This window comes from Crinia signifera, chromosome 3 (genome assembly GCF_055691185.1).
Source record: "Crinia signifera chromosome 3, ASM5569118v1, whole genome shotgun sequence".
Classification (NCBI taxonomy): domain Eukaryota; kingdom Metazoa; phylum Chordata; class Amphibia; order Anura; family Myobatrachidae; genus Crinia; species Crinia signifera.
The window spans coordinates 104,020,466-104,047,862 of NC_139219.1; the positions used below are offsets into that span (position 1 = coordinate 104,020,466).

The 27,397-nt window shown below is 42.7% G+C and overlaps 1 protein-coding gene and 1 long non-coding RNA gene across 13 annotated transcripts in view; one reads left to right on the forward strand and one right to left on the reverse strand.

Annotated features, from left to right (window-relative positions):
- Positions 1-27,397, forward strand: part of ARID1B (AT-rich interaction domain 1B) — a 434,060-nt gene that overhangs the window by 396,063 nt on the left and 10,600 nt on the right. For 10 of the 12 annotated variants that reach the window (XM_083176326.1, XM_083176327.1, XM_083176330.1 and 7 more), the window contains 4 exons: positions 300-438; positions 1,115-1,281; positions 3,731-3,884; positions 15,704-15,820. In XM_083176326.1, the coding sequence (XP_083032452.1) occupies positions 300-438; positions 1,115-1,281; positions 3,731-3,884; positions 15,704-15,820 (577 nt within the window). The remainder of the gene's footprint in view (positions 1-299; positions 439-1,114; positions 1,282-3,730; positions 3,885-15,703; positions 15,821-27,397) is intronic. The other 2 variants (XM_083176328.1, XM_083176335.1) reach the window with 2 other exon arrangements.
- The window catches only part of LOC146063702 (uncharacterized), a 118,066-nt gene that overhangs the window by 11,957 nt on the left and 78,712 nt on the right, over positions 1-27,397 (reverse strand). The window lies entirely within an intron of this gene.

Below are 27,397 nucleotides of genomic sequence, written 5' to 3' on the forward strand. Positions count from 1 at the left end.
GTAGGGAATGCCCTAACAATGCTGGACTCACAGCAGAGAGGGTACAAGCTTCGGCTCCATCTTGCTCAATTTGGCTGGAAATACAACATAGTTTTTATTTAATTAGACACAATGTATGTTATTTTTTTAGTTGCACACGGGCCAGTATTGTTTATTCAGTTAAATTCTGATTTTATGCAGAATTCGTTGTTGTTTTTTTAATTTATTTATTTCAGTGAAGGTTTTGTGGTGAATACACTGAATACAATTTGTTTGGGTGTATGTTCTATAAGAGGACATTTTCTGTGTTTTATATTTAGCCAACTCTGGATCTCTCCAAGGGCCACACACTCCCCAATCCACTGGTAGTAATTCAATGGCTGAGATGCCAGGTGATCTAAAGCCCCCAACGCCTGCCTCAACACCACATGGTCAAATGCAACCAATGACAGGTGGCAGGTATGTGCATTTCATTGACAACAACATTGTACAGGTCTAAACTCTGAGGGTGATTTAGCATTGCAGTATTATTATGCCTTCTGCTAAACTCTTTGCACTATGCATGCACATTATGGTGATATGCTGAACTGCATTTATCGACCAGTTTGGGGTTCATACTACATTGGTGGTATGCAGACTTATGTTAAGCCTATTTATATTTTGTAATATTTTTGGTTACACATACCTTTGAAAAACATTCCTTACTAAGAATACATTCTCCATCTAAATGGATTTCCAGATGAGTATTATCATCGTCTTATATTTGCTTTAGACGCATTCATATTCTAGATTTAAGATAGCACTTAAACTAAGATGCATGTAAAATCCAAATGCAGTCGTACAAATGTTTGTGTATATGCAAATGAGCATCTATTAAACTCAAGTCTAAATCAGCCCCATATCTACCAGTTGCAGCAATACCACTTGTAACATTAACAAGCTGCTAATAATTTTTAATTGTTAGCGATCACTTACAGTGAAATTTGAAAAGTTGACATGACTTTGTGACCTGTACAAAGGCCTTTGTGCATGAAAAAGTCCATTTGGATATTTATTCCACATTAAAAATGGTCTCCACTTGCAGCACCTCACAAATTGTTCTTCTACCTACTTGAACAATTTTTGTGTTTGATAGGAACAGTGCAGTGAGTGTACACGATCCATTCTCTGATGATTCAGGTTTTCCGAAGCGCAATTCTATGACCCCTAATGCTCCCTACCAACAAGGGATGAATGTACCAGACCTGATGGGCCGGATGCCATATGAGCCTAACAAAGACCCATTCAGTGGTATGAGAAAAGGTATGGTCTTTGGTTTTTTTTCTACGTACCAAAAGAGAACAATTTTTTAAAATATCACTTTTTGAAACTAAGCAATTTTTGTTTTTCTAAAGAAAGGCATACAATGGATTGCAGAAGATCTGGGTTTTATATTATTGTTTTTACAGTGCCTCTTGTGAAAGGGAAGATAGGGAGTTCCTTATAGTCTCTAGTAGTAAAAATGCGGCGGTTCCTTAGAAATCTGAAAGTGTTATAGTGGACTACAGAAAAGTAGTATCAGCTGCCAGTCCTGAGGGCAATAATTTAATAATGATAGATTCATTGTATAGCACAGTAGGCCCGTGTACATAAGAATATCAGTCTCGTAATTCCTAAATATCCATTGCTTGCTAACACTTCTAAGTGTGTGGCTGGTGCATGTTTTCTTGTACTTAGGCTGATTCTGCCCTGTAAAATTCTACTGCGATTGAGGTGTTTAAATATTTTTGTGTGTAAAAAAAAAAACTGTATACTGTAGTGCTTTTGATTAAATATCAATTGTTTAGTAAACCCACATTTTTATCAAAATGATAAATAATATTTGCATTATTGCAACATTAAAAAATGTGGTCTTTTTTATTCTCCCATGAGTAGCCAATTCATATTTCATATAACAGACTTGTTTTATGTTTTATAGTACTTTTGGATTCAATGTTAGAAAATGTATACAAGCTTTACATGCATCCCAGACTAAACTGTAATTTTGGTGGGGGGGAGGTTCACAATACAGAACAGATTAATTTTAATGATATGAAAGAAATTACCCAACCTACTTGAGCCTAAAATGCTGGTTTAATCAAAGTTATAACATTTGATAGGAAGTATGAGCATGTAATCAGCAAGTGCTGATTGAGAACACAGATTTCCTAATTTACTTGAGGTGCAACAATCAAAATTTTGTACTTGAATTACTCCACATCTTTTCATCATGTTCTGAAGCTGAGACGGAGGCGGGATGTTCAGAAAACTGATCTTTGTGAGATTCTCAGAATCAAATTTGAGAGAGTTGTTGTCATCTCCGCTGTTTTGGTTTAGTTCAGATTTTACTGACATTAAAGAAAGAAATTTTGTATGCTATAATAATCAACTTTAAAGTGTTTAGAATTTTGTTCCAAGTTGCTGCGCATATTCATTTTATGTTCCAATAAATTTTGCACACGTAGTGTAATTATACATATGTAGGATTTCTTATATGTAATTCAGTCTGTATTTCTGTTTATGATTCAAGCTTTTGTTTCTGAACAGGCCAGTATTATTATTAATATCATTATTATTATTGACTATAAGTATGGATATTAGTTTTTTTTACCCATCACCTGCTCATAGTGAAAAAAGCTGTTTTGTAGATTCAAGAATGTAGCCTATCAGTATCTACACATGAATGAACAAATGAATGAACTTGAAATTGATTCAAGCATAAAACACGAAAATGTCGGCTTCTAGTTTCTGTATGCGCTGACCTGTAGTATTCATTGGGACGTATGGAGTTTCCATTTCTGTAAAAGCTCATAAAATCATATGGAAAAGTACTCTGACAACAGGAGCATAGGAGCTCATTCAGAGGTGGATGCTATTTCTATGTTTTTGATGGCAAATTTTAAGAAAATGGGGGCATGCCGGATCACCTCTGAGCCCTATTAGTCAGTGGTTACTTTACTTCCACAAACTTGCTATCTTTGGGGTTTATTTGTTGTTTCTTTTTAGCCTTTATTTCCTCTGTAATCTCTTTGAAATATTGAGCCAATTACACATGCATGAGTTATTGGTGATTAAATCACCACAGCACTTTGGGATGTTTCTAGCAATTCTTTCATCTCAGCTTGGAGGTTGCCAAGAGCACCAAAACATGAACTTATCAGCTGCTATTCATTCATGTCTCTCAGTAGACTGTGAGTACGTCACTTTGCTGTGCTGATAAAGCCAAGTATTACACTCCCACTCTGAGGAGCAAAGGATAGTGAGGCACAACCACTGAAGGGAAGGGAAGGGTGCCACTGCTACGGTAGCTGTGGAAGGGCATTACCTATTACACACCCAGATCGCTCACCGGTCCTAGTTAAGGTTATATGACCGGTAAATCAGTAGCCACTGTACGACTAAACATTATTGTTATTGACAATTAAACTAATTGTTGCCTTTTTGTGAGGCAAGTTTGTATCAATTCAAACTGTTTTATGATTTATTTATACAAAGCATGGCCTCTGAAGTACGGGAATATGCTTGTATTTTACCCTCATTCTGTTTTGTAGCCTTATACATTTTTACAGCCAATCTCTTGTAATGTTTCAGTCCTTTGCCAGAGGCTTGTATAATTTAGCTGACATGGATTCAGCCTGGTCATTAAAAGGCTTTATGGACAATTGATATCTCTCTCTCAAGGTAAAAGGAAAAACATGCTTAATTTGCACTTTTTCTCATTTTATTATTTTAGTGCCTGGAAGCAATGAGCCTTTCATGCCTCCTGGCCAAATGCCTAACAGCAACATGCCGGATATCTACAACCAGACTCCCCCAGGAGTGATGTCCAATATGGGCTTGAGTCAGCGGCAGCAATTCCCTTATGGACCTGGAAGCTATGATAGGAGGTGAGTGTAATATAAAGTCACACTATAAAAATTAGTTATTGAAATCTGTACTGTTGCAAGTCCATGCGTTCAATTTTTTATTTTCATTGCTGTAATATAGCTTATACTTTTATCTGAAATTATAGCCACGGTACAAGGCCTAGTAGTCAAAACTGTCTTGTTTTAAAAATTCCTGTCTGCATTTTTACCTATGTCTCGCCTTTTTCATTTAGTTTAACCCTTCAATATTACCTGTATCATACATTATATTTTAGCATGTCTGCAAGAACATACACATAAACTCAAGAACACAGGGTAAAACGTCTGTATCCATATTTCCTGGAAGCGAACCTATTTATTATAGAAATTTCTACCACCATGAATTTAGAATCAACCCTTTTGCTTTGAACTAGCAGTGCTAACCAGCATACTACTATGAGCCCTGTTTAAACAAGCATGGTACTGTAAATACATTGTCAAAGCAGCAGTGGATGCCACCATCTGGTATGCAATGCCCAAGGTCCTTAGCATTGCATTAAAACAATTATTGTACACAATTATGACTGATACTTGTACATACGGCATATATTTTGTTCTGTGAACTAAAAAAGCATCATTTTATTATATTTCCTAATTCTGAAGTCGAACATGTATCATGCGGGAATACTAATAACTTTAGTGGAAAAAGGAGCACAATTTATAATCTTAGTAACACTGTAAATAAATGTACACTTGTTACTCATTGCATTTTAAAAGATGAAAGCATCTCCTCTAAAGGCAATTATAGCACAATATATATGCACATACAGGACTGGGCAATGTGGCCAGAACTAGGCTGATGACTTAGGTCACTGATATATAATGTCTAGGTCTTATCCAGCTGAAATCCATTGCACATGGGTTTCTGAAGCATTCTTATACACAACAGCAATGATGAATCCGAAATGTTAACAAGGGTATTATATCCCAAGAGTATTCTTAACAAATCACAGAAAGCAAATGCTGTTCTGTGAAATATCCTTGGAGCTCCACCACATGCAGTCATTCAGGATGGTTACTTCCCAGAAGTCCAGAGGCTGGGCAATTAAGGTTAATTTACACTGGGATTTTGTTAAACATGAAGCACAACAGGAAACAATCAATTAGTGATTGGTTAGATGGTAATTGTACCTTGGTGAATTTTTAATTGCTGTCGAATGTACAATTTATCAAGTGGCAAAGGGATATTTAAGGGTTGTTTAGGAAAGTCTTAAAGGTAGTCTGCTATGCTTATACTACAACATTTTACATGTTCTAATAACAATAATTTCATTTAGACAGTTGCCTTATACATATACTTAAGATACAATGATAGACTGAAGAAGAACCAACATGACCTACTGTAAGGATTATTAAAATATTTAGATCTTCCACCACTTATGCAAAAGCCCAAAAAATTGCTAGATTTTGAGCTGGTTATTAAATGACTGTTTTGATATATTTCTAACATATCTCTGTCTCCCTTCACTACTCAGTACCATAAGTACTGAGGTTGCTTAATCTTTCCTGTTAAATTAGATTTTAAGCAATTCCAGTGGTAAAAATTATCACCTTTTTAAGGTGATATTCATCATACCACTGCCCCCCCTAATGTGAACAAATCTTCATATAAACAGCCCACCATAATCCCATATAGCTTAAGTGCTATATCTTGTGTAAATTATCCTGCTTTCAAAATCGGTAATGAGCCATTATTAAGTAATAGAGTTGCCACATAGGAAATGAACATTGTAAAGTGTACAAATTACAATATGTTTGCTAAAGCAATCACTACTGCAAATGTATCCTCTACCATCCTTGCAGACACACTTGTGCACACATCGCAGTAATGTTATGCATCACTCACACCCATGGATTTACCCATATAGTGTACATGCCGCATGGAGAGTCATACTGTACATATTCGGCCACATCGCAGCAGCAACGGCAATCGACAATCTCTAATTCAATATTTGACTACAAAATTACACAATTTGGAGCATATTAACATGACTTAGTACTTTGAATACTGGTGTATAACAGTTGATAAAAACAGTTAAACATAGATTCTGTAAATAGAAGAAGAGTAAATTAAAAATATCGGTACTTGTGTATTTTGGCGGCGCCCATCGCATCGCATACCATAACGCATACGATGGTATGTGATGCGACGCGATATCGTACGATAGTGCACGATGGCATACAATTTTGAAATTGTATGCCATTGTACATGGCATACAATGCCATACGATGCGATGCGATGCGATTGAACATTGTATAAGCACCCAAATGGGTGCTTACAATGTTAAATGCACCCCCACGCCACCCCCCCACTATAAACGTGAACCGGAAGCGTGGCGAGCGCAGCGAGCCCGCGAGGGGCGGCGGTGCGCGTCCTACGACCTTTTCATACCCCCACTATCCACGTCGGCGTGGAGTTGAGAATAGAATAGTGTGGCGAGCGCAGCGAGCCACCGAGCCCGAAGCGTGGTGAGGGGACGCGGATACCTGTGAAGCCCGCGAAGGGACGCGTTTACCTGTGAAGGTATCCGCGTCCCCTTGCGGGGCTCGCTGCGCTCGCCACGCTTCGGGCTCGGTGGCTCTATTCTATTCTCAACTCCACGCCGACGTGGATAGTGGGGGTATGAAAAGGTCATAGGACGCATACTGCCGCCCCTCGCGGGCTCGCTGCGCTCGCCACGCCTCGGGTTCACGTTTATAGTGGGGGGGTGACGTGGGGGTGCATTTAACATTGTAAGCACCCATTTGGGTGCTCAAAAGCACCCTTTAGGGTGCTTATACGATTTTTGGTCGTATAGGGGGTCAAAATCGCGTCGCATCGCATTGTATGCCATCGGGTGCATGGCATGCGATGCGATGCGATCTGTTCGTCGTACGACGGACATCGGGGGCGCCGCCAAAATACACAAGTACCAATATCAGTTACTAATAGCTGATATTTTTGATTTTCTTAAAACAAAATCAAGATGAAATAAGTAGTACATTTATGAAATATAGGGTGAGATTTAATAGGATGAGAGATTCAGAAAGTGAGAGATTTGGTAAGAAATCTCCAGTTTTTTTAAAGGGGCAATCATTTACACTGCTAAACCAGATTGATTTTGCAGTGTAAATGATTGTCACTTTAAAAAAACTGGAGATTTTCTTACCAAATCTCTCACTTTCTGAATTTCTCATCCTATTAAATCTCACCCATAACTTCTACTGATCCTCCGGAACTCACCAGAAATATGTTAAAAGTTTTGACAATATTTTTTTGGCAATAAGTAATAATGTTCATGATTTTTCATAAAATACAAGTGAAGTAGGAGAAAAGAGGACTCTTTTGCTGGGGCACTCTTAAGAATATAGATATTTGGTATTTTGAAAAGATTAATTAATTAAGATATAACTTTCAATAGGTTACATTTAAAAAATATGGTAAAGGATGACATACATACTTAAATTTTGATAAACAAAATTTTTAGAATAAGCGATGTGTTTCAATTTCCTGCTTACGTTTAGGGGTGAGGATTTTAGAAATATACTCCACCTAGAAGCTTGGAATATACTTAAAAAAGGTATAATTCCTTAGCATGGACCAACTAGGCAATTGCCTAAGGCATTTGGAGTGCCCAGAGGCAGTCTCAGATTCAGAGTGATGGTTTGTGGGGAACCTGCTGGCGGCTTTTTTTCCTGAGCTGCCAAAGGTATGAATTAATGGCCACTGGCAGGGCAGCTCACACAGCTGCAGTGGGAGGGACAAAATATGAAGCCAGGTTAACAGGCAAGATGGCCTGTGCATAATAAATATGATGCTCCAGTCAGCCGGCCACTGGGAGGGTAGCACAAGCAGCTGAGCTGATCTGAAGAATGTGCCTGCTACTTTTCTTAAGGCCCATACACACTGGGCAATTTGGAGCTGAAAGCAGCTCAGTTTTTTCGTTTAAGCTGCTTTCAGCCAAAGCCGCCCAGTGTGTACGGGCCAGCGATGAGAAGTGAGAGCTTATGCGCACTCCCGCATCATCGCCAGCCACCGCCGCTCATCTGCTACTATGGAAAGCTATTCACCCCCTGATATCATCGCTGTCTATACACAGTGGGCAAAATTGCCCACTGTGTATGGACCTTTAGATTCACCATCTCCTCCTCAGGTACCAGGAGTGTCAGTTGGATTGTGGAGTATCCCCAAGAAGAAGACTGGCTTGTCCCCCAAACTTTTAACAGGAATCAGGTGAAAGGAGAGAGGGTGGATGAGCAAAAGCAGAAATGTGGTCAAAACCCTGTTTTTAGGGATATCTATCGCATTTCCAAATGTTCTTAATGTGCTCAAGTCCTGGCATCCAGCATTCCGATGCAAAGCATTACCATATAGAAGCTTATGGGCTTCTTTCTACATCGCGCTGGATGTGGGATCAATGGGATCCCTCCCAGCATGACCTGCTACCACCTGTGTCTCTCCAGGGACCGGCAGACATTGCAAAGGTCAGCTCTTACAGGCAGAGCTTCCCTTTGTGTTACTAATTGCATATGTAAGTACATACGCAATTAGTATTGTCGCAATGTGTGGCAGGAGGTACCGCAAGTGGTTTGTTCATCCCTCCTAGAGAGACAGTGCTCACATTCCATAAAATGATATATGGTCCGGTGTACTCCAAGGAAATATTGACCTGGTATAATTGTGCAATCTGACTCAGAGGCTTGTAAATAATTTAAGAAAACAAATTTAGATAAGACATAAATATACATTGATTACTTATGTGATTAGGTTCATCCAGTGGTATACGTTGGTTGTTCTGCACCACCAGATTGAAGCTCATCTGATAATTGATCAATGTATATTGTTTGTGTTATATAATTTGGTTGTGCACATATGTTCTGCTTTCATGAAAACGGCGTAAAGTCCGAAACATAGGAGTGGATTAATAAAAATCATTTTTAATTATTTACAAGACATCTAACACCAGATTTGCAGCATTATATTGGCCCAACAAATCATTGGAGTGAATCGGAGCATATGTATCTTTTGGAATGTGAGTTCTGGCATATTGGATCATACATATATATATATATATATATATATATATATATATATATATACACACAGAGAACAGGGTGCAGCACTTAGGTCTCTGGCAACATCAAAAACGACAGTACAGTGTCATAATTCTTAATGTTTCAGTGCTCATTTATTGGCATTATCGTCAGGATACAAACAAGTAAGTGCAGACATCGATCTTAAATAACACCACAGGTGCATGAGGGAGGGAGCTTCCGGCCACACCCACATGGCAATCAGGGAGTAGTGACATCATCGGACAACTCCGTCCCACTTAGTGCACATATCACCAAAAAATTTAAATATGTACAAAAAAAGGAAAATGAAACAAATACTAAATACATACAAATATAACACTTGAAAGATACCAAAAAACAGCAAAGTAGATACAAGTTATACTTTTAAAAAAGGTACATGTTATACTTTCAGAAAAATACATGTTATACATTTAAAAAACGGTAAATTATAAATATTCATTCAAACCTCTAGGTGAGATCACATCAAGACGATAAATCCACTCAGCATCATTATTTAATAATAATAACATTGCGATCGCCACCACGACTCGCGCAGGCTAGTGAGGGGGTGATTCATTTAAAAAAAGTGCCGTGCTACTGGTTGGTCACTGCTTTTAAATGTGGTATTCTTGAAAAGTAATTGCCTATCAGATTGTACTATGGGCCATTGTTGTTTAATTGTCTGACATATATCTTTAGATCTTACATTGAACTTATTAACCCATGGTAATCGTGTTCTAGATGTATCCGGATTGGTGAATTTCTTCAACAGTAAAGATTCACGATCCACATTCAATACTTTCTGCTTGTTTTTTTTAAAAGAAAGAACAGTCATAACCAATGTTCCCTCTAATTTTACGAAGGCTGTGTGCGGCAAAAGATTTTGGCTGTGCAACTTTGGAAGGAAATTTAAATGTTTGTGCGTCACTGGAAAATGACGTTCAGCATTTGTGTGAACTTTACTTCAAAATGATATTAAACATTCAAAACACAGCACACAATGTAGTTATTGGGTGAAACACACATTAATTGAGTCCACAACTGCAAAAAGGGACCACTGCTGCTTTGTGCGCTCTGTTGTAATGTCTGTGCGCACGCTCGTCGAGTTGTGTGCGTGCGCACAGCTTAGAGGGAACACTGGTCATAACCTCGGCTAACAAAGCGCTCAATTAAGTTATCTAGCTGAATATTGGCGGCCTCTGGGTCCGAATTGATCCAGTGAACCCGGATCATTTGTGAATAAGGAAGCCCCATTTTTAATGGGATCGGATGACAGCTGTTAATGTGTAGGCCAGTATTGCGGTCAGTAGGCCTATAAAATACTGTGGTACTAAACTTGTCATTATTCTTAGCAATCACAACATCCAGGAAATCTATCTGATGTTTGTCCATCCATATTGTAACTTTAACTGGACATTCAGGGGGAAATTTATCAATATGGATTCGTAAAAAAATAGGTGTATTCGTAGGCAGAAATACACTTATTTTTTACACATTTGTATTTTCGGGATTTACTATCCCGAAAATACAACAATTTGTATTCCTAATGATGGGACATTCGTATTTGTATTTACAAATACGAATGTCTACACCATCAATAGGATACGACAGGAATCACCATTCAAAAGAATGGTGGTTCCTGATTTACTGAGCAGCCGTATTGATAAGACGGCTGCTAATTGGTGTAAAACAGGCACGCAAATACGACAGGAAAATACACCTTGATGTTCCTGTCATATTTGGCTTTAACCTGCACAGATCAGTCAGATCCGTGCAGGCTTTAGTGTAAAAAGGAAAATTTAATAAATAAATTTAAAAAAAAGCGTGGGGTCCCCCCCCCACAGCTGTAACCACCACCAGGCTTAAAGAGCCGGGCCGGTAATTAAAAATCCGGGAACCCGACAAATAGGGGTTCCCTGATTTTTAACAACCAGCCCCAGGTCCGGGGCTGGTTCCCAAAATACGGGGGACAAAATGACTAGGGGTCCAGCAAGCTCCCCGACTGTAAGAGCCGCAGAGATCCTTCCTCCTCGGCGTCTGTACTAAGAATGAATTCTGGCCAATCAGGAGCCGACTTTCCTGGCTCCTGATTGGCCGCTAGGCGGCTTCTGATTGGCCAGAATTCATTCTTAGTACAGACGCTGAGGAGGAAGGATCTCTGCAGCTCTGACAGTCGGGGAGCTTGCCGGAGTCGCCGGCAGCTTGAAGAAGAAGCAAGAAGATGGAAGAAGAAGGAAGAAGCCCTGGACTACGTCGGTCCAAGCCAGAAGAACTTCCATGGAGGACCTGGGTGAGTAGGATTTCCTTCCACAGGTCCACCATGGATTTCTTCGGACCCGGACCTGACGCTGACGCCGACATGAAGATCGACATGATGAAGAATGACGACATGATCCGGAATCAGGACAAGGCACCGGATCAAGACTCTGGGACCTACAGTACCTACGGGATCAAGATAGGTAAGTATCAGTGTGTGTGTAATGTATGTATTAAACTTTTCTTTTTCAGGCGTCAGTGTGTATTTATTTAACTATTTTTTTTACTGTGGAACTACAAGACCCAGCGTGCCCTTTAATGCCCCGCAGGCTGGGACTTGTGGTTCTCCAAGTCCCAGCTTGCAGGGGAGGCTTGCTGGGACTTATAGTTCCACAGTTTAAAACAATAGTTTATTCATCTTTTTTTTACACCAAGATCAGCTCGATGCCCACCGCCCAGGGGCATCGAGGACAGCACCAGGCTTCAGCCTGGTCAGGTAAGTCCTGGAGGGGGGGACCCCTTTATTGGGGTGGTCCCCACTCCCCCAGGGCCCCTGGCCAGGCTGACTGGTCAGAGGGTTAATGCTTTGGCCGGGGGGACTTGTATAAAAAGTCTCCCCCCGGCTGTGGCATTACCCTGCTGGCTGGTTTGGCCTGGGGCTGGTTCTTAAAATACGGGGGACCCATAGTCATTTTGTAACCCGTATTTTGGGAACCAGCCCCGGACCTGGAGCCTGGGGCTGGTTGTTAAAAATCGGGGAACCCCTATTTGTCGGGTTCCCTGAATTTTAATTACCGGCCCGGCTCTTTCAGCCTGGTGCTGGTTACATCTGTGGGGGGGACCCCACGCTGGTTTTTTTTATTTATTTAATTTTCTATTATTTTTACACCTTGCAGCCTGCACGGATCTGACTGATCCGTGCAGACTGCCTCTACTAATTCGTATTAGCGGCCGTATATATGGCCAGCTAATACGAAAGGGTTACACCATCGGAGGGTTACAAAGCAGTCGTATTTGACTGCTTTGTACATTCCCCTCCGGAACACGACTTTGCATACGACTGAAACAGTCGTATGCAGTGGTAGGGAAAATACTAATACGAAAAACTAGGTTTTTCATGTTAGTAAATTTCCACCTTAGTAATATTATGTTTATCGATTAAAGCTCTGAATTGGACTTCAGAGCCAGTCCAGGTTAGGAATACATCGTCGATATAACGAATATATGATGATATATTCTTACTGATTTCCTGGTTGACAAAAAACACGTCATGTTCAATTTGAAATATATAAATATTTGCCAGTGCAGGAGCTACAGATGTTCTGGGTTTGAGTCGTGATGGTTGAAAAAGTGCTGTGAGACTGTGTGGGTTTGGACCTTGTTCTTGATATTTCTGACATGTTCCTGAATCCGGATCTTTAGGGGTCTCTTGGTCTTCCCGATAAAGTGCAGGCCACACGGGCATTCGAGCATGTAGATGACAGAAGTGGTATTGCAATTGATGAACTGTTTGATTTTGTAGTCTTTGTTCTTGTCCCTATTTTGGAAGGTCTTTCTATTCGGATGGAGTAATCGGCAGATGTTACAGTGTCCACACTTGAAACTACCTATACATTTCGGCATTCCATTGGGGCGATCAGTGGTACTTCTTAACATGCTTGGCGCCACCATATCCTTCAGGTTTTTAGACTTTCTGAATACTACCTGTGGATGCGTTGGTAGATGTTCCTTTAGGACTGGATCCATGATGAGAATTCCCCTATGTTTATTGAGTGCTGATTAAATAGTTTTCTTATGACTACTGTTGGTTGTAATGAATTTAACTCCAGGTTTTTGTTGTTCCTTCCTTTTGTACTCTAAAGTGGAATTCCTCTCTAGATCCTTTGCTTTTCGTTCTGCATTATTGAGTATGTGTTCAGGGTAACCCTTCTCCCTGAATCTATCTGCATATATGGATATTTGTGTGTCTCTTTCCGCTGTCATTTTGCAGTTTCGTGTCAGTCGATGGTACTGGGAAAATGGTATATTGTCCTTCCATTTTTTGAAATGGCTGCTCTCATAGTGTACATAACTGTTTGTGTCCACCTTCTTTATGTAGTTTTCGGTGGTAACTGTGCTGCCAGTTTTCCTCAGTACCATGTCTAGGAACTCCACTTGCTCTGTATTGATGTTGGAGGTAAAGACCAAATTGAGGTTGTTATCTCCTATGTACTTCTGGAATTAGTCTAATTCAGATGCGGACCCGTTCCAAACTATCAGGATGTCGTCAATATATCTTTTAAAAAGAATAATATTTTCCTTAAAACGATGATTGGTAAAGATAAAATTGCGTTCCCAGTGGCCCATCAGCAGATTCACAAAGCTAGGGGCAAAGATGGTCCCCATAGCTGTTCCACAGGTTTGTAAATAAAATTGATCTAAAAATTTAAAATAATTATGCTTCAGGATGAATCGCATCACTTAACATATAAACAACCTGTTTTCGTCTGACAATGTGTTGTCTTCCTTGAGGAATTCATGGCATGCTTTAATTTGTATTATATTTGTATGTATTTAGTATTTGTTTAATTTTCCTTTTTTTGTACATATTTTTATTTTTTTGCAATATGTGCACTAAGTGGGATGGAGTTGTCTGATGATGTCACTACTCCCTGATTGCCAGGAGGGTGTGGCCGGAAGCTCCCTCCCTCATGCACCTGTGGTGTTATTTAAGATTGATGTCTGCACTTACTTGTTTGTATCCTGACGATAGTGCCAATAAACGAGCACTGAAACATTGAGAATTATGACACTGTACTGTTGTTTTTGATGTTGCCAGAGACCTGAGTGACGCACCCTGTTCTCTGTATTCCTGCTTTTGCACAAGCTGTGAAAGCAGCGGGACAAATTTATTGTTGATCCAGCCTGGAGTGCTGGTCCACTATCCTAAAGATAGATATATATATATATATATATATATATATATATATATATATATATATATATATATATATATATATATATATATATGGGGGGTCCCCTTTCTGCGCTCTAGAACTATGGATGGAGCAGCACCTCTGAGGGATCTTCTGTTAGGTAAGATCCAGGGAATAGAAATGAAAAAAGAAAGTGGGGTTTCAGAGGGCGCTAATATATCACAACAATTTTGGTAAAAATGGTATTTATTACAACCTCAATAAAAATTGTCATAAAAAGCACCTCTTAGGGTGTAATGTTTACACATAAACAATGAACATAAAACTCTGGTGAGACATTATGAGTCGCAATTGGAACGATGACACTGGTGGTATAGTCAATTCAGAATGGAAGGCCCAACGCGTTTCATCATATTCATGACTTCATCAGGGACAGTGAAACAATTGAAATTACTATAATTTTCAGAAATAAGTATCAAGTATCCAGAGTGAATTCCTCAGCAATTAGCCAGAATGATGGCACGATTATTCAATAAGAGCCGATGGGTTTTGATTTTCTCCAGCAATAAACGATACTGGGCTCAAATGAGAAAATAGCCCGTACAATATTGGAGTTCTGTGAAGAGATGTACACCGCATGAATCCACCAGAGTGAATGATATATATATATATGAAGGGTACTGTCCAGCGCTTCAAACCTTAGTGATTCTGGTCTGCTCGTTAAAAGTCCCAGATAAGAGCTCCTGTTTAGGAGAGTGATTCCTTCCACAAAACACAAATCCTGTGTGACAGGTGACTTCTATGTTCTCCGATGAAACGTTGTTGTATCATCTCGGAATGTTTACTAGATAATGGATGAGAAACAGCGCTCTCTAGTGTAATAAGTGGGTATTAACACTTGTAAATAAAAGTAATGTGCGTACCGTGTTCAAATGATTATTGTGCTCATCAAGTGAATCTTTAAAACAGAGGTCTCATGGTTTGCCAGGCTGCTACCCAGACTGCAAATCTGAACACACTCCAGTTCTCTCCCCACGAGTACCAATGTGTAATCCAAACACATGTGCCGTGTGTTGTGAAACATAGGAAAGGAAAACTCCAATAAAAATAAAAATTAGGAGTTTATTTAACGTGCATAAAGTGAATAAAAAACAAGCTTACATGAACAAAGTGCTGGGGTAGAAACAGGTTTCTCTCTACGCGTTTCGTGTCTTACACCCTACAAGTATAGGTTGGACTTCTCCTGCTAATACATAAGTACCGGAACTACTGTATGTCTCCACAAAATAATAAGTATACAAATCAATTGAATAAAACACAAGGATTGCTTAACTTATGGATTCAGTTGGAGGTGTTGGTCTGTACGGTCAATTTGTACAGATATTCTCTGGCATAAAGTTCATTTCACATAGTAGAATGTTATGGATTTAAAACTGTAATACCTGTAAAGATAGTTAGCAAAGTAAAGGTTTGAAATGTAGACGTGAAGCTCGGAAAACATTGATGCATGATTGTGTTATGGGTTATTTATGTTTGTTGGCTTACCTTTGGAATATTGTTTTATGTTTTTTTTAGGTCAGAATATGGCATTGGTGCTGAAGGCAGTATGGGACCCCCAGGTCAAAACAATATGGGGCCTTCAAACAGTGATCCTAGTATGTACTCACCAAACCGTTACCCAGGACAGCAAAGGTGAGCGGTGTAATGTCTGTACAATGCCAAATGATAGAAGTGTTGCAAACCAAAACATGATGTTTGTGCTCATGAAACAATGTCACATATCGAGCACAACTTAAAGTGTGGTCGTAAAGTGTGGTGCTTAGCCTAATCCAAATGGGAAATCTTACTGGTCCTGCTCCGGTATTTCTCGACTATACTATTTAAAGCCCCCACTTTGCCACGGAGGGGATCTATATCAATGTAGTAAAGTTATGGTTATTTTAAAGCATCTTACGTGTAGTAAAAATGAACAGTAGAGAGAGTTCAGGCTGTTGAAGTGTGCCATAGGTCACCTATGCTAGTCGGCGTGTATTGATGTCCTTCAGTTTCTGGCCAATCAGGGGAGTATTGGATAACCACTGTTACTGTAAGTGGCATTGTCAGGCCTTTCTAATGTATTAAGAAATGGGTCACTAAGAAAGACTGTTGTCCCAGTGTGCAAAGAATTTATCTAATGCAGGATCTTAGGGGTCTGTTTACTAAGCATTGGAGAAAGATAAAGAACCAACCAGCTCCTAAGTATTTTTTCAAACACTGCCTGTAACATGGCAGTTAGGTGCTGATTGGCTGTTACTTTATCTCTCCTCACTTGAAAAATGTAATTAAAGTACAAAAACAATGTAGAGTAATATTATGCAGAATAAACCTCACCTACAGAACAGGTACAAGCGTAAAAAAAAAACAAAGCAAAAAATATTATTGAAGTTCAATAAGCAATAATTAAGAATGTGCTGTGTGGAATAAGGTGCCCCCAATATTGATACAGGAGTGTTGTTATGCACAATTCACATTATATACCGGTGGATAAAAAACAGCAAAGGAGTAGTTGTTGCATCTTTGGTGCAAAAATAGCAATGTATATTTTCCAGGTCAGTAAAACATTTTTTGGTACTTGTTTCCTAGCACGGCGCCCAATTTCAGTATGTACGGTACCGTACTGAAATCGCATCGCATGTCACGTTATAGTGGCATGCGATGCGATGCGATTTCAGTACCGCTCCCATTCCACGGTTCATATCATTCCCGCCCCCTGTCAGATCCTCTCAGAATCACTCTGAGGTGATTTTCTGACAGGACTGGAAGCATCCCTCAGAGCTGCTGGTTAACTATCGCAGAACTATAGCAAGTTTTGCAAATGGCTGCATCGATTAACATCTTCAGCTTGCCTTAGTGTCACGACTGAAGGGCTGGATGAAGTCGTGTGGTGTGTAGCAACCGGAGACGGACCAGAGGAGGAAGGATTAAATCGTGCAGGTTTAATAATAGAATTCATAAATGGAACAATACACACTTGAATACTTTTTTTAAGTGGCAGTTAGTGGTAAATAATAATTGAGCCAGCACGGCACTTTGAAAGAAGAAAATTTCATTTAAATAATGACAGTTCAAGGCACTGAGGACGGCAGGCTAGGGTCTTGAAGAATGAGAGGATCCGGAAAGAGAATGTACTTGATGGTATGAAGGATCCTTGAAGACTGAAAGAAGATGGATGATGACTGAAGAATGAAGAATTTGCTTGGAAGCAGAAGACTTGAAGAGCGAGGCCAGGGAGCTCAGGGATGCAGGCAGGAACCAGACTGTGGAGAGAACTGGCAGCGATGGGGTTAAGCAGAACCTGGATCAACCACAGAGCACTGGAAGCAAGGCACCAAGTCAGGAGAGGTGAGTCAGAGAGCCGGAGTCAGCTGGGAGCTGTGAACGCCTCTGGAGACTCTTTGTACTGACACTGAACAGGCCTAGGCAGATCCCCTGTATCCCTAGAGGGCGGCTGCCATTGGCTGTCAGGTCAGTATGGGCGGAAACCTCAGACATGAGCCAATCTGCTATTTGCCCTTAACCAAGATGGCGGCGCCGGCCTCCCGGCACCCCTACAGCACACACCGCTACACTTGCCGGCGTCCCACGCTGCCTGCTGCCCACCAGACTGCCGCTGCCTGCTGCCGCTGACCTGGAGACCACTACACGCTAGCCGACGGCGGGCACGGACGGGTGAGTAGTATGCCTGCCGCGCACCACCGCGGCTGCGTGTGACAGTACCCCCCCCTTTCTGGGTGACCCCAGGGCACCTACGCACCTTGTGTGGATTCCTTTGAAAGAATTGTCTCACCAGACGGGGAGCATGGAGGTCTGCAGCATCAACCCAGGAATTCTCTTCAGGACCGAATCCAAGCCACTCTACCAGATACTGAAGATGGGTATTGCGACAACGTGAGTCGATAATGCGCCTCACCTCGAACTCTGTCTCTCTCTCTGAGCCAATCTTGGGCGGCTTAGGCACCTTCTTCTGATATAAGTTCAATCTCAAAGGCTTCAGAAGAGACACATGGAAAGAATTCGATATCTTCATGTCTGTAGGCCACCGGATTAATTACTTGAGTGATTGGGTATGGCCCGATGAACCGGGGAGCCAGCTTCATGGAGGGTAACCGAAGGCGTATATGGCGGGTAGACAGCCATACTCGATCTCCAACCTTCAATCTAGGAGCCGCTTTTCTTTTTCTGTCCGCCATCCTTTTATATCGAGTGGATCCTTTGAGGAGAGCGGTATGAACGTCTGACCAGATTTTTGCAAACCGTTGTAGAGAAGAAGCAGCTGCAGGGACATCGGACAACGATAAATATGAGAACTCTGGAGATCGAGGATGTTTGCCAAAGACAGTAAAAAAGGGAGTGGTGCCGGAGGATGAATGATAGGAATTGTTGTGCGCAAATTCTGCCCAAGGCAGAAGGTCTACCCAGTCTTCTTGAGAGGAAGAGACGAACAAACGAATGAAGGCTTCCAAGTCCTGGTTGACACGTTCTGTCTGTCTGTTGGTTTGTGGGTGGAAAGCAGTGGAGAACTTGAGCTTGACTTGTACAGCGGAACAGAGGGCCCTCCAAAACTTTGCGACGAACTGTACTCCACGGTCGGATATAATCTCTTTGGGCAACCCATGGAGTTTGAAGATGGTGGAAATGAAGAGCTGAGCCAAAACTGGAGCGGATGGAAGGCCTTTCAATGGGAAGAAGTGCACCATTTTAGAAAACCGGTCAACTACCACCCAGATTACCGTATGCCCTTTGGAGGGAGGAAGTTCGCAGATAAAGTCCATAGACAGGTGGGACCATGGTTCTGTTGGTATGGCTAGAGGTAGAAGAGGACCGGCAGGGGACGTTCAGGAGGACTTATGCTGAGCGCATTTTACACAGGAGGCAACAAAGCTGGTTACATCGCGATGAATGGTAGGCCACCAGTATGAACGCAACAGGAACATTAAGGTCTTCTGTGCCCCCGTATGCCCTGCAAAACGGGAAGCGTGTGCCCAGGACAGCACTCTCTTGCGGAGATTGAGATGAACAAAGGTCTTGCCTGGTGGGGGTGAAGGCTGGACTGTTACTTGAGCAAAGACCAGCGGATCGAGGATTGGTCGAGGCGGAGTCTCAAGGTCTGCTGGGGTTTTGAAAGAGCGTGAAAGAGCATCGGCCTTGGCATTCATCGTCCCGGGTCTGAATCTGATTTGAAAATTGAAACGTTCGAAGAACATGGCCCAGCGGGCTTGACAAGCTGTAAGACATTGGGCGTGCTTGAGGAATGAGAGATTCTTATGGTCTGAATATACAGTGATTTTATGTCGTGCCCCCTCCAGGAGGTACCGCCACTCCTCCAATGCTGATTTGACTGCCAGTAACTCCTGCTCCCCAATGGGGTAATTCTTTTCCGCTGGAAGAAACTTCTTGGAGAAGAAGGCACATGGGTGAAGTTCCTGGTCCTCCCCTCTCTGCGACAAGATTGCCCCTACCCCTTCTGAGGATGCGTCCACCTCGAGAATGAAGGGTTTGTCTAGGTTTGGCTGGAGAAGGATTGGTGCGGAGATAAAAGCATTCTTTAGTTGCTGGAAGGCTTGAGAGGCCTCAGGTGACCACTGACTTGGATCTGACCCCTTACGGGTTAGAGCAGTAAGAGGTGCAGCAAGGGTGGAGAAGTTCCGGATGAAGCGACGATAATAATTTGAAAAGCCCAGGAACCTCTGGATGCCTTTGAGCGTGGTGGGGGCTGTCCAGTCTAAGATGGCTTTTACTTTTTCTGGATCCATCTCTATCCCAGTGCTGGAGAGGATGTGGCCGAGGAATGGAATGGAGGTGACCTCAAAGACGCACTTGTCTAGCTTGCAGTATAGTTTATTTTGGCGAAGACGCCGCAGGACTTCAGATACTGTTTGACGATGGAGATGGAGGTTAGACGAGAAGATGAGGATGTCATCGAGATACACCACAATGGAATGATACAGCAAATCTAGAAATATGTCGTTTACAAATTGTTGGAAGACGGCTGGAGCGTTGCAAAGACCAAATGGCATCACCAGGTATTCGTAGTGGCCGTCTCGGGTGTTGAAAGCCGTCTTCCACTCATCTCCAGAACGGATCCGGATCAAGTTGTACGCCCCTCTTAGATCCAGTTTAGTAAAAATAGAAGCCCCTCGGATCTTGTCAAAAAGTTCGGTGATAAGGGGTAAAGGATAGCGGTTCTTGATCGTGATATCGTTCAGACCCCTGTAGTCGATACACGGCCGGAGAGTTCCATCTTTTTTCTTTACGAAGGAAAACCCCGCTCCGGCTGGCGAAGTAGATGGGCGAATGAACCCTTTATTCAAGTTCTCACGAATGTAGTCAGACATAACCTTGGTCTCAGGTAGAGACAAGGGGTAGATGCGGCCCCGAGGTGGAAACTTCCCAGGCATCAACTCAATCGGACAGTCCCAGGGACGATGAGGCGGCAGGGTATCGGCACCTCCCTTGCTGAAGACGTCAGAAAAAGAAGAATATGGTGTGGTTATCGACAAGGGTGAAGCTGGTGAAGACAAAAGACTGGGGCCTTCCTCTTCTTGAGGATTAGTTTGATGGAGTGGAATGACACGAGGCATGCAAGTAGTTAGGCAGTACGTACCCCAGGCTTTGATCTCCATACTGGACCAATCAATATGAGGATTGTGTTTAGCAAGCCATGGTAGGCCCAGGACTACCTGGTGTGACGACTGAGGAAGGACCAAAAACTCTAGAGTCTCTTGATGTAAAGCACCCACGAGAACCGTCACAGGATTGGTTTGAAGAGTGATTTGCCCACTGCTGATGCGACTCCCATCTACTGCAGTGAGGACCAAGGGATGGGGCCAAAGGTTGCACCGCCAAGGAATGTTGAAGGACGAAAGAAGAAGAAAGGAAGTTTCCAGCCGCTCCGGAATCTAGTAAGGCCTGAATCTTGATTTTCCCCTGAGGGCACACAAGGGTACCCGGAATGGTGGAAACAGTTGAGGAGGGAGATGAAAGCAGGACTCCTAACCTGACCTCCCTCGGGGAGGTTAGGAGCGGTCGTTTCCCGGACGCAGTGGACAGGAAGACAGCAGATGAGCGGAAGAACCGCAGTACATGCAAAGATTCTCTCGACGTCTACGGGATTTTTCTTCTAAGGAGAGCCGGGAGCGGTTGATCTGCATGGGTTCATCTGGGGGTGTAGTTGTGGAGGAACCTGGTCTAGGAACAGGAACAGCGTTGGTGGTGAAACGAGAGCGGAGACGATCGGAGCGATTTCTCTCTAGTTGACGCTCCTGCATCCGTGGATCTACTTTGTTGCACAAGGAGATGAGTTCAACCAAAGTAGCAGGAGAGTCTCGGGTAGTTAATTCGTCCTTGATACGACCTGCCAGCCTATTCCAGAAGGCGGAGACGAGAGCCTCTTCGTTCCATTTTAATTCCGAAGCCAGAGTCTGGAACTGCACAACATATTGTCCCACTGATCGACTACCCTGGCGAATCCTCAGGATCTCAGTAGCGGCAGAAGAAACTCTGCCAGGTTCGTCGAAGATGCGACGGAAAGAGGTAATGAAAGCTTCATAGTCATTGAGCAGGGGATCAGCGCGTTCCCAGAGAGGGGACACCCAGTCCAGAGCTGACCCTGCCAGGAGAGACACAATATATGCCACTTTTGCCTTGGAGGTAGGGAAGTGAGATGACTGTAAGGTGAAATGAACATCGCATTGGTTCAGAAACCCACGGCATCCCTTCGGTGAACCATCATATTTGCTGGGGGTTGGTAATTGCATATGATGAGGAACTACGGGTCCAGGTATAGGAACTGGAACCTCTGGTGCTGCAGTCACAGAAACTGAGGGAGCCGCCTGGGGCGGAGACAAGGCCTGAAGAAATTGAGCCACTTGGCGTTGGGTAGCCTCTACTTGCTCCAGACGAGCCACGATGCTGTGAAATGCGTCCGCCATGGAAGCCTGTTCTTCACCCGACTCCATCGGGTCAGTACAAACTGTCACGACTGAAGGGCTGGATGAAGTCGTGTGGTGTGTAGCAACCGGAGACGGACCAGAGGAGGAAGGATTAAATCGTGCAGGTTTAATAATAGAATTCATAAATGGAACAATACACACTTGAATACTTTTTTAAGTGGCAGTTAGTGGTAAATAATAATTGAGCCAGCACGGCACTTTGAAAGAAGAAAAGTTCATTTAAATAATGACAGTTCAAGGCACTGAGGACGGCAGGCTAGGGTCTTGAAGAATGAGAGGATCCGGAAAAAGAATGTACTTGATGGTATGAAGGATCCTTGAAGACTGAAAGAAGATGAATGATGACTGAAGAATGAAGAATTTGCTTGGAAGCAGAAGACTTGAAGAGCAAGGCCAGGGAGCTCAGGGATGCAGGCAGGAACCAGACTGTGGAGAGAACTGGCAGCGATGGGGTTAAGCAGAACCTGGATCAACCACAGAGCACTGGAAGCAAGGCACCAAGTCAGGAGAGGTGAGTCAGAGAGCCGGAGTCAGCTGGGAGCTGTGAACGCCTCTGGAGACTCTTTGTACTGACACTGAACAGGCCTAGGCAGATCCCCTATATCCCTAGAGGGCGGCTGCCATTGGCTGTCAGGTCAGTATGGGCGGAAACCTCAGACATGAGCCAATCTGCTATTTGCCCTTAACCAAGATGGCGGCGCCGGCCTCCCGGCACCCCTACAGCACACACCGCTACACTTGCCGGCGTCCCACGCTGCCTGCTGCCCACCAGACTGCCGCTGCCTGCTGCCGCTGACCTGGAGACCACTACACGCTAGCCGACGGCGGGCGCGGACGGGTGAGTAGTATGCCCGCCGCGCACCACCGCGGCTGCGTGTGACACTTAGATGGAGGAGGAGGCTATACACTTCTTCCAACAGCATAAACTCCTTCCGCTGACGCAGAATTGCACGAATGGCCACGCAATGCGCCTCTCAGTGAAGGAGTATATGTGGCGGTTCCATGTTAAAGCGCACAGGCTCAAGGTGAGCCTCAGAGCGGCCCACTGGTTTCCAGGGTGCCTCTTATCCTTTGTCACCTTGGTGCGCTTCATCCATTCCTGGGCCCAGGAGCTCACCTCCATTGAATATTGTGGGCAGCAGCTTGACATATCTAAGGAAACTGCGGTCCTGTATAACCGCTGGATGCGGGAGGCTTGCACCATGGACATTATGGTGCAGCCCCAGCGGCGGATCGGTGGACCTGGCCACATTGTGGAGGTGGATGAAACCTTGTTCGTGAAGCGCTAAAGTAACGTTGGGCGGACTTTACCACAGCAGTGTATTTTGGGGGGAATATGTCGGGAAACCAGACATTGTTTCCTTAAAATGGTGCCCAGGCGTGATGTCACCACTTTGATGGACTGTATAATTAAAAATATAGAGCCAGGCACCACTATTTATATGGACTGCTGGAGGGCATACAGCACTGAACAACTAGACCTGGCTGGTTATCAACATTTTACAGTGAACCATAGGCTAAATATCATTGACCCGGCCACAGGGGTTCATATCCAGAATGTGGAGAGACTTTGGGGCGCATGTAAATGGTGCAATAAGCGCCAAAGAGACACAGCACGACACGAGCTGCAATCCTATTTACAGGAATTTATGTGGAGAAAGACATTGGGCCAGATTCTATAAGCTTCAAACGTGATAAAATGGAGAGTGATAAACAGCCAGCTAATCAGCTCCTATGTGCCATGTCACAGACTGTGTTTGAAAAGTGTCAGGCAGGAGCTGATTGGCTGGCTGTTTATCACTCTCTATTTTATCACTTTTGAAGCTTAGAGAATCTGGCCCATTGGGAGCTGATGACCCATTGCATCGTATACTCCAAGCACTTAAGCTCCTCCCTAAAAATGATTGAGTGTGATTTGCTTTCATGATTTTTACTAATTAATGTTGTAATGTTTAAAGTTGATATATTGTTGTTATTATTATGATTATTTATTGTAATCAATGTGATTAATTGATTATGCTTCTTCAATCTAATTATTTAAGTAAATTACAGTTATTCGTTAACACATGTCGTCAGTACTGTGTCCGCTGTATGATATTGCAGGTGTGAATGTGTTCCTTAAACACCACCACTATCCGCAACACCCTGAAGCGTGGCGAGCGCAGAGGAGCGCGTCCACCAACCTTTTCATACCCCCACTATCCACGTCGATGTGGAATTGATTTTATAAAGTGTAGTGAGCGTAGCGAGCCCGAAGCATGGCGAGCGGACGCGGAATACATGTAAAGTAATCCGCATCCCCTCACTGGGCTCGCTGCGCTCGCCATGCTTCGGGCTCAGTGGCTCTCCACACTTTATGAAATCAACTCCACACCCCGACGCTTCGGGGTGGCGTGGATAGTGGTGGTGACGCAAAACAATGGAATGGCATAGCTGCGTAAAATAGTACGCACCAATGACATGTCATAGCATGGGTGCTTGTACAATGAAATATCGGATTGCATCCACTGTATGGTGGCATGCGATGCGATATTTCATTGTATAAGTACTCCTGTGCACTAAATATGCACATCTGATCATATCTCATAGCATGGGTGCTTATACAATTAAATATCGCATCGCATCGTATCACACTCCGTGTATGGTGCCGTCCTCTCCCATACGATATTTCATTGTATAAGCACTCCTGTGCTCTTAATATGGACATCGCATCGCACGGCACAATACACGCTGTGTGATCCGATGAGATGCGATTTCACTACGGAGAATAGCTCTGTAAGCTTTAAGCATTCCGGACGCCGTGCTAGGAAACAAGTACCCATTTTTTCAACTCTGGCTAAAGAAACCTTTTAACCATTTCATCTTACATAAATAGTTTTCCTTTAATAGAGAGAATGGAGAAATCCTTGACTAAATCCAGAATTTTATAGATTTTTTTAACAATTGCACTAAAACGGAATCCTATAGAAGTTTCAAACATCCACCAGATACCTGTGGAAAATGGTAAAAAAATTAACCAAATGGTCTAGGTCCTGACGCAAAGTACTATTATGGGAAGAAAATGAACCCATTAGAAATCTATGGTTTGGGCATACAGTATGTATTTCATATAATATACAATGCATTGAAAATAGCTCCCTATAAGAGCTAACAGGTACTGTATTATGGACATGAGCCTGCTTAGGCTTTAAATAAAATGTCAATAGTCAGTTCTGGAAATTATGCAACCACTGGGGCAGTCCTGTCCTAGTTCTATCACAATCTAATTTGTCACAAACAAAATAGTGATGAAGGAAAATTGTCTTAGGTAGAGACAGGAGTGTATCTAGTGGGTTGTTACAGCTCAGGTTCCGTGCTATTCTGCTTGCACTGAGCATTTTTATCTGCCAAAACTGCATCTTGTTAGTAGTGCGATGTAACTAGGAGGTATCGGGATATTGCACTGACTAATTTGTTATGTCACACTTGTAAATTAATCAGCACAGTCTGCTGTTGCATCCAGGTCACACTCATTTTTGAAGACATAAAAAAAATGCCCGGAGTTATCCGTGTGTCTTCTAAGATAAGTAAAAGAGTAAGTGATTGAAGATCATTTAATTTTGTTAAAAAATAATTGTAAGTAAACTGGCCCTACTGAGTAAAAGTGCTGGAGACTAACGTCACCCGTCCAGATCCCAAACCAAAGCTGTCTGAGCCTTTGAGACATATGATGTAATATGATGTAAAGAAGAGTGTTACTTGGTGATCCGTACTTCCATATAAGTGGAACCCCTTTGTGCCCATTCAAAAAGCGTACTATCTTCCCAAAATGAACGTGTGAAGAGTAGCCTGGTACACAGCAACTGATTTTTCTAGGTTAATGTGGATTTTATTTTGCAGAGGGTAGACAAATGTAATCTGCAAATGCCATCATTTTTGGTTCCTGTATTCCCAAAAGATTTCCCCAGGCAGTTTGGCCAATGATATTTTAAATGAAGAGGTGATTAGGAACATCCCTGATAAGTGCTACTTCACCAAGCAGTCCCAACATCTGTCCTCAAATCACACTAGCCTTTCTAGTGATACCTATGCATGATTTAATTAGTACCTCAGTTATTTTTTACCATCTGTGCTAAAGCCTAGGTATCACTAAAACCTGCACTGTTACTGGGCCTTGCAGACCAAGGTTGGGAATGCCTGTCCCTACCTAACGTCCCCATTCAACGAGATTGACCTTGCCAAAGGCTCTGCATTTAATAAATTGATTCAGGTGGTTCCAGACAAGGAGGGGTCCTGAGTAGAAATGACAGGGGCAGCTATGGCTGACATAATGCCTTTGACCAAATGTTGGCCTTTTGCAAAATCTAACTGATGGAGTAAGAGGAGGTTTGGAGGAGTTACTATAATTATATGCCCATAATTTTTACTAAAAAAGCTTAAAAGTCAAATTGAGCAAGGTAATTGGTTTGAATAAGGTCACCATTTTTTGGCCCTTATTAGGCAAAGGAAGAAAAATGGGTACTTATGTAGTATCTGGGCTGCCGATTTCTAAATCGGGTACATCGCATCGCATCGCATGCGACCATCGGATGCGATGCGATGCGATGCGATGACCCGATTTTTCCATAGGAATCAATGTTAAAATGGACTGAGTCCATTTTAACATGGAATTCAATGGGAAAAAGGGGTCCTTTTCATACCCCTACTATCCAAGTGGGCATGGAGTTGGATATAAACCTGTGGCGAGCGTAGCGAGCCACCGAGCCCGAAGCGTAGCGAGCCCCGCGAGGGGACACAGAATACCGTCCCCTCGCGGGGCTCGCTTCGCTCGCCACGCTTCGGGCTCGGTGGCTCGCTGCGCTCGCCACAGGTTTATATCCAACTCCATGCCCACTTGGATAGTAGGGGTATGAAAAGGACTCAGTCCATTTTAACATTGATTCCTATGGAAAAATCGGGTCATCGCATCCGATGGTCGCATGCGATGCGATGCGATATCGCATCGCATCGCATCTGATTGTATGCCTTAACTTAAGGCATACAATCAAAAAATCGGCAGCCCAGATACTACATAAGTACCGAAAAATGGTATGTGATGCATTAAAGGTGCAGTAGCGAGGAGAATATCAGTGTATCAGCTGGTACAGGTACAATAGAATAAGGGAAATGTTATGACGCAATAGTTCCAAGTCGTTTTATTTAGTTCTGTAATTTATATATAAAAGGCCAATTACTCCTCACCTCTATGAGGTATAGTACCGCCAGTGACCACTAGAGGCCACTCGATGGACCAAATCAC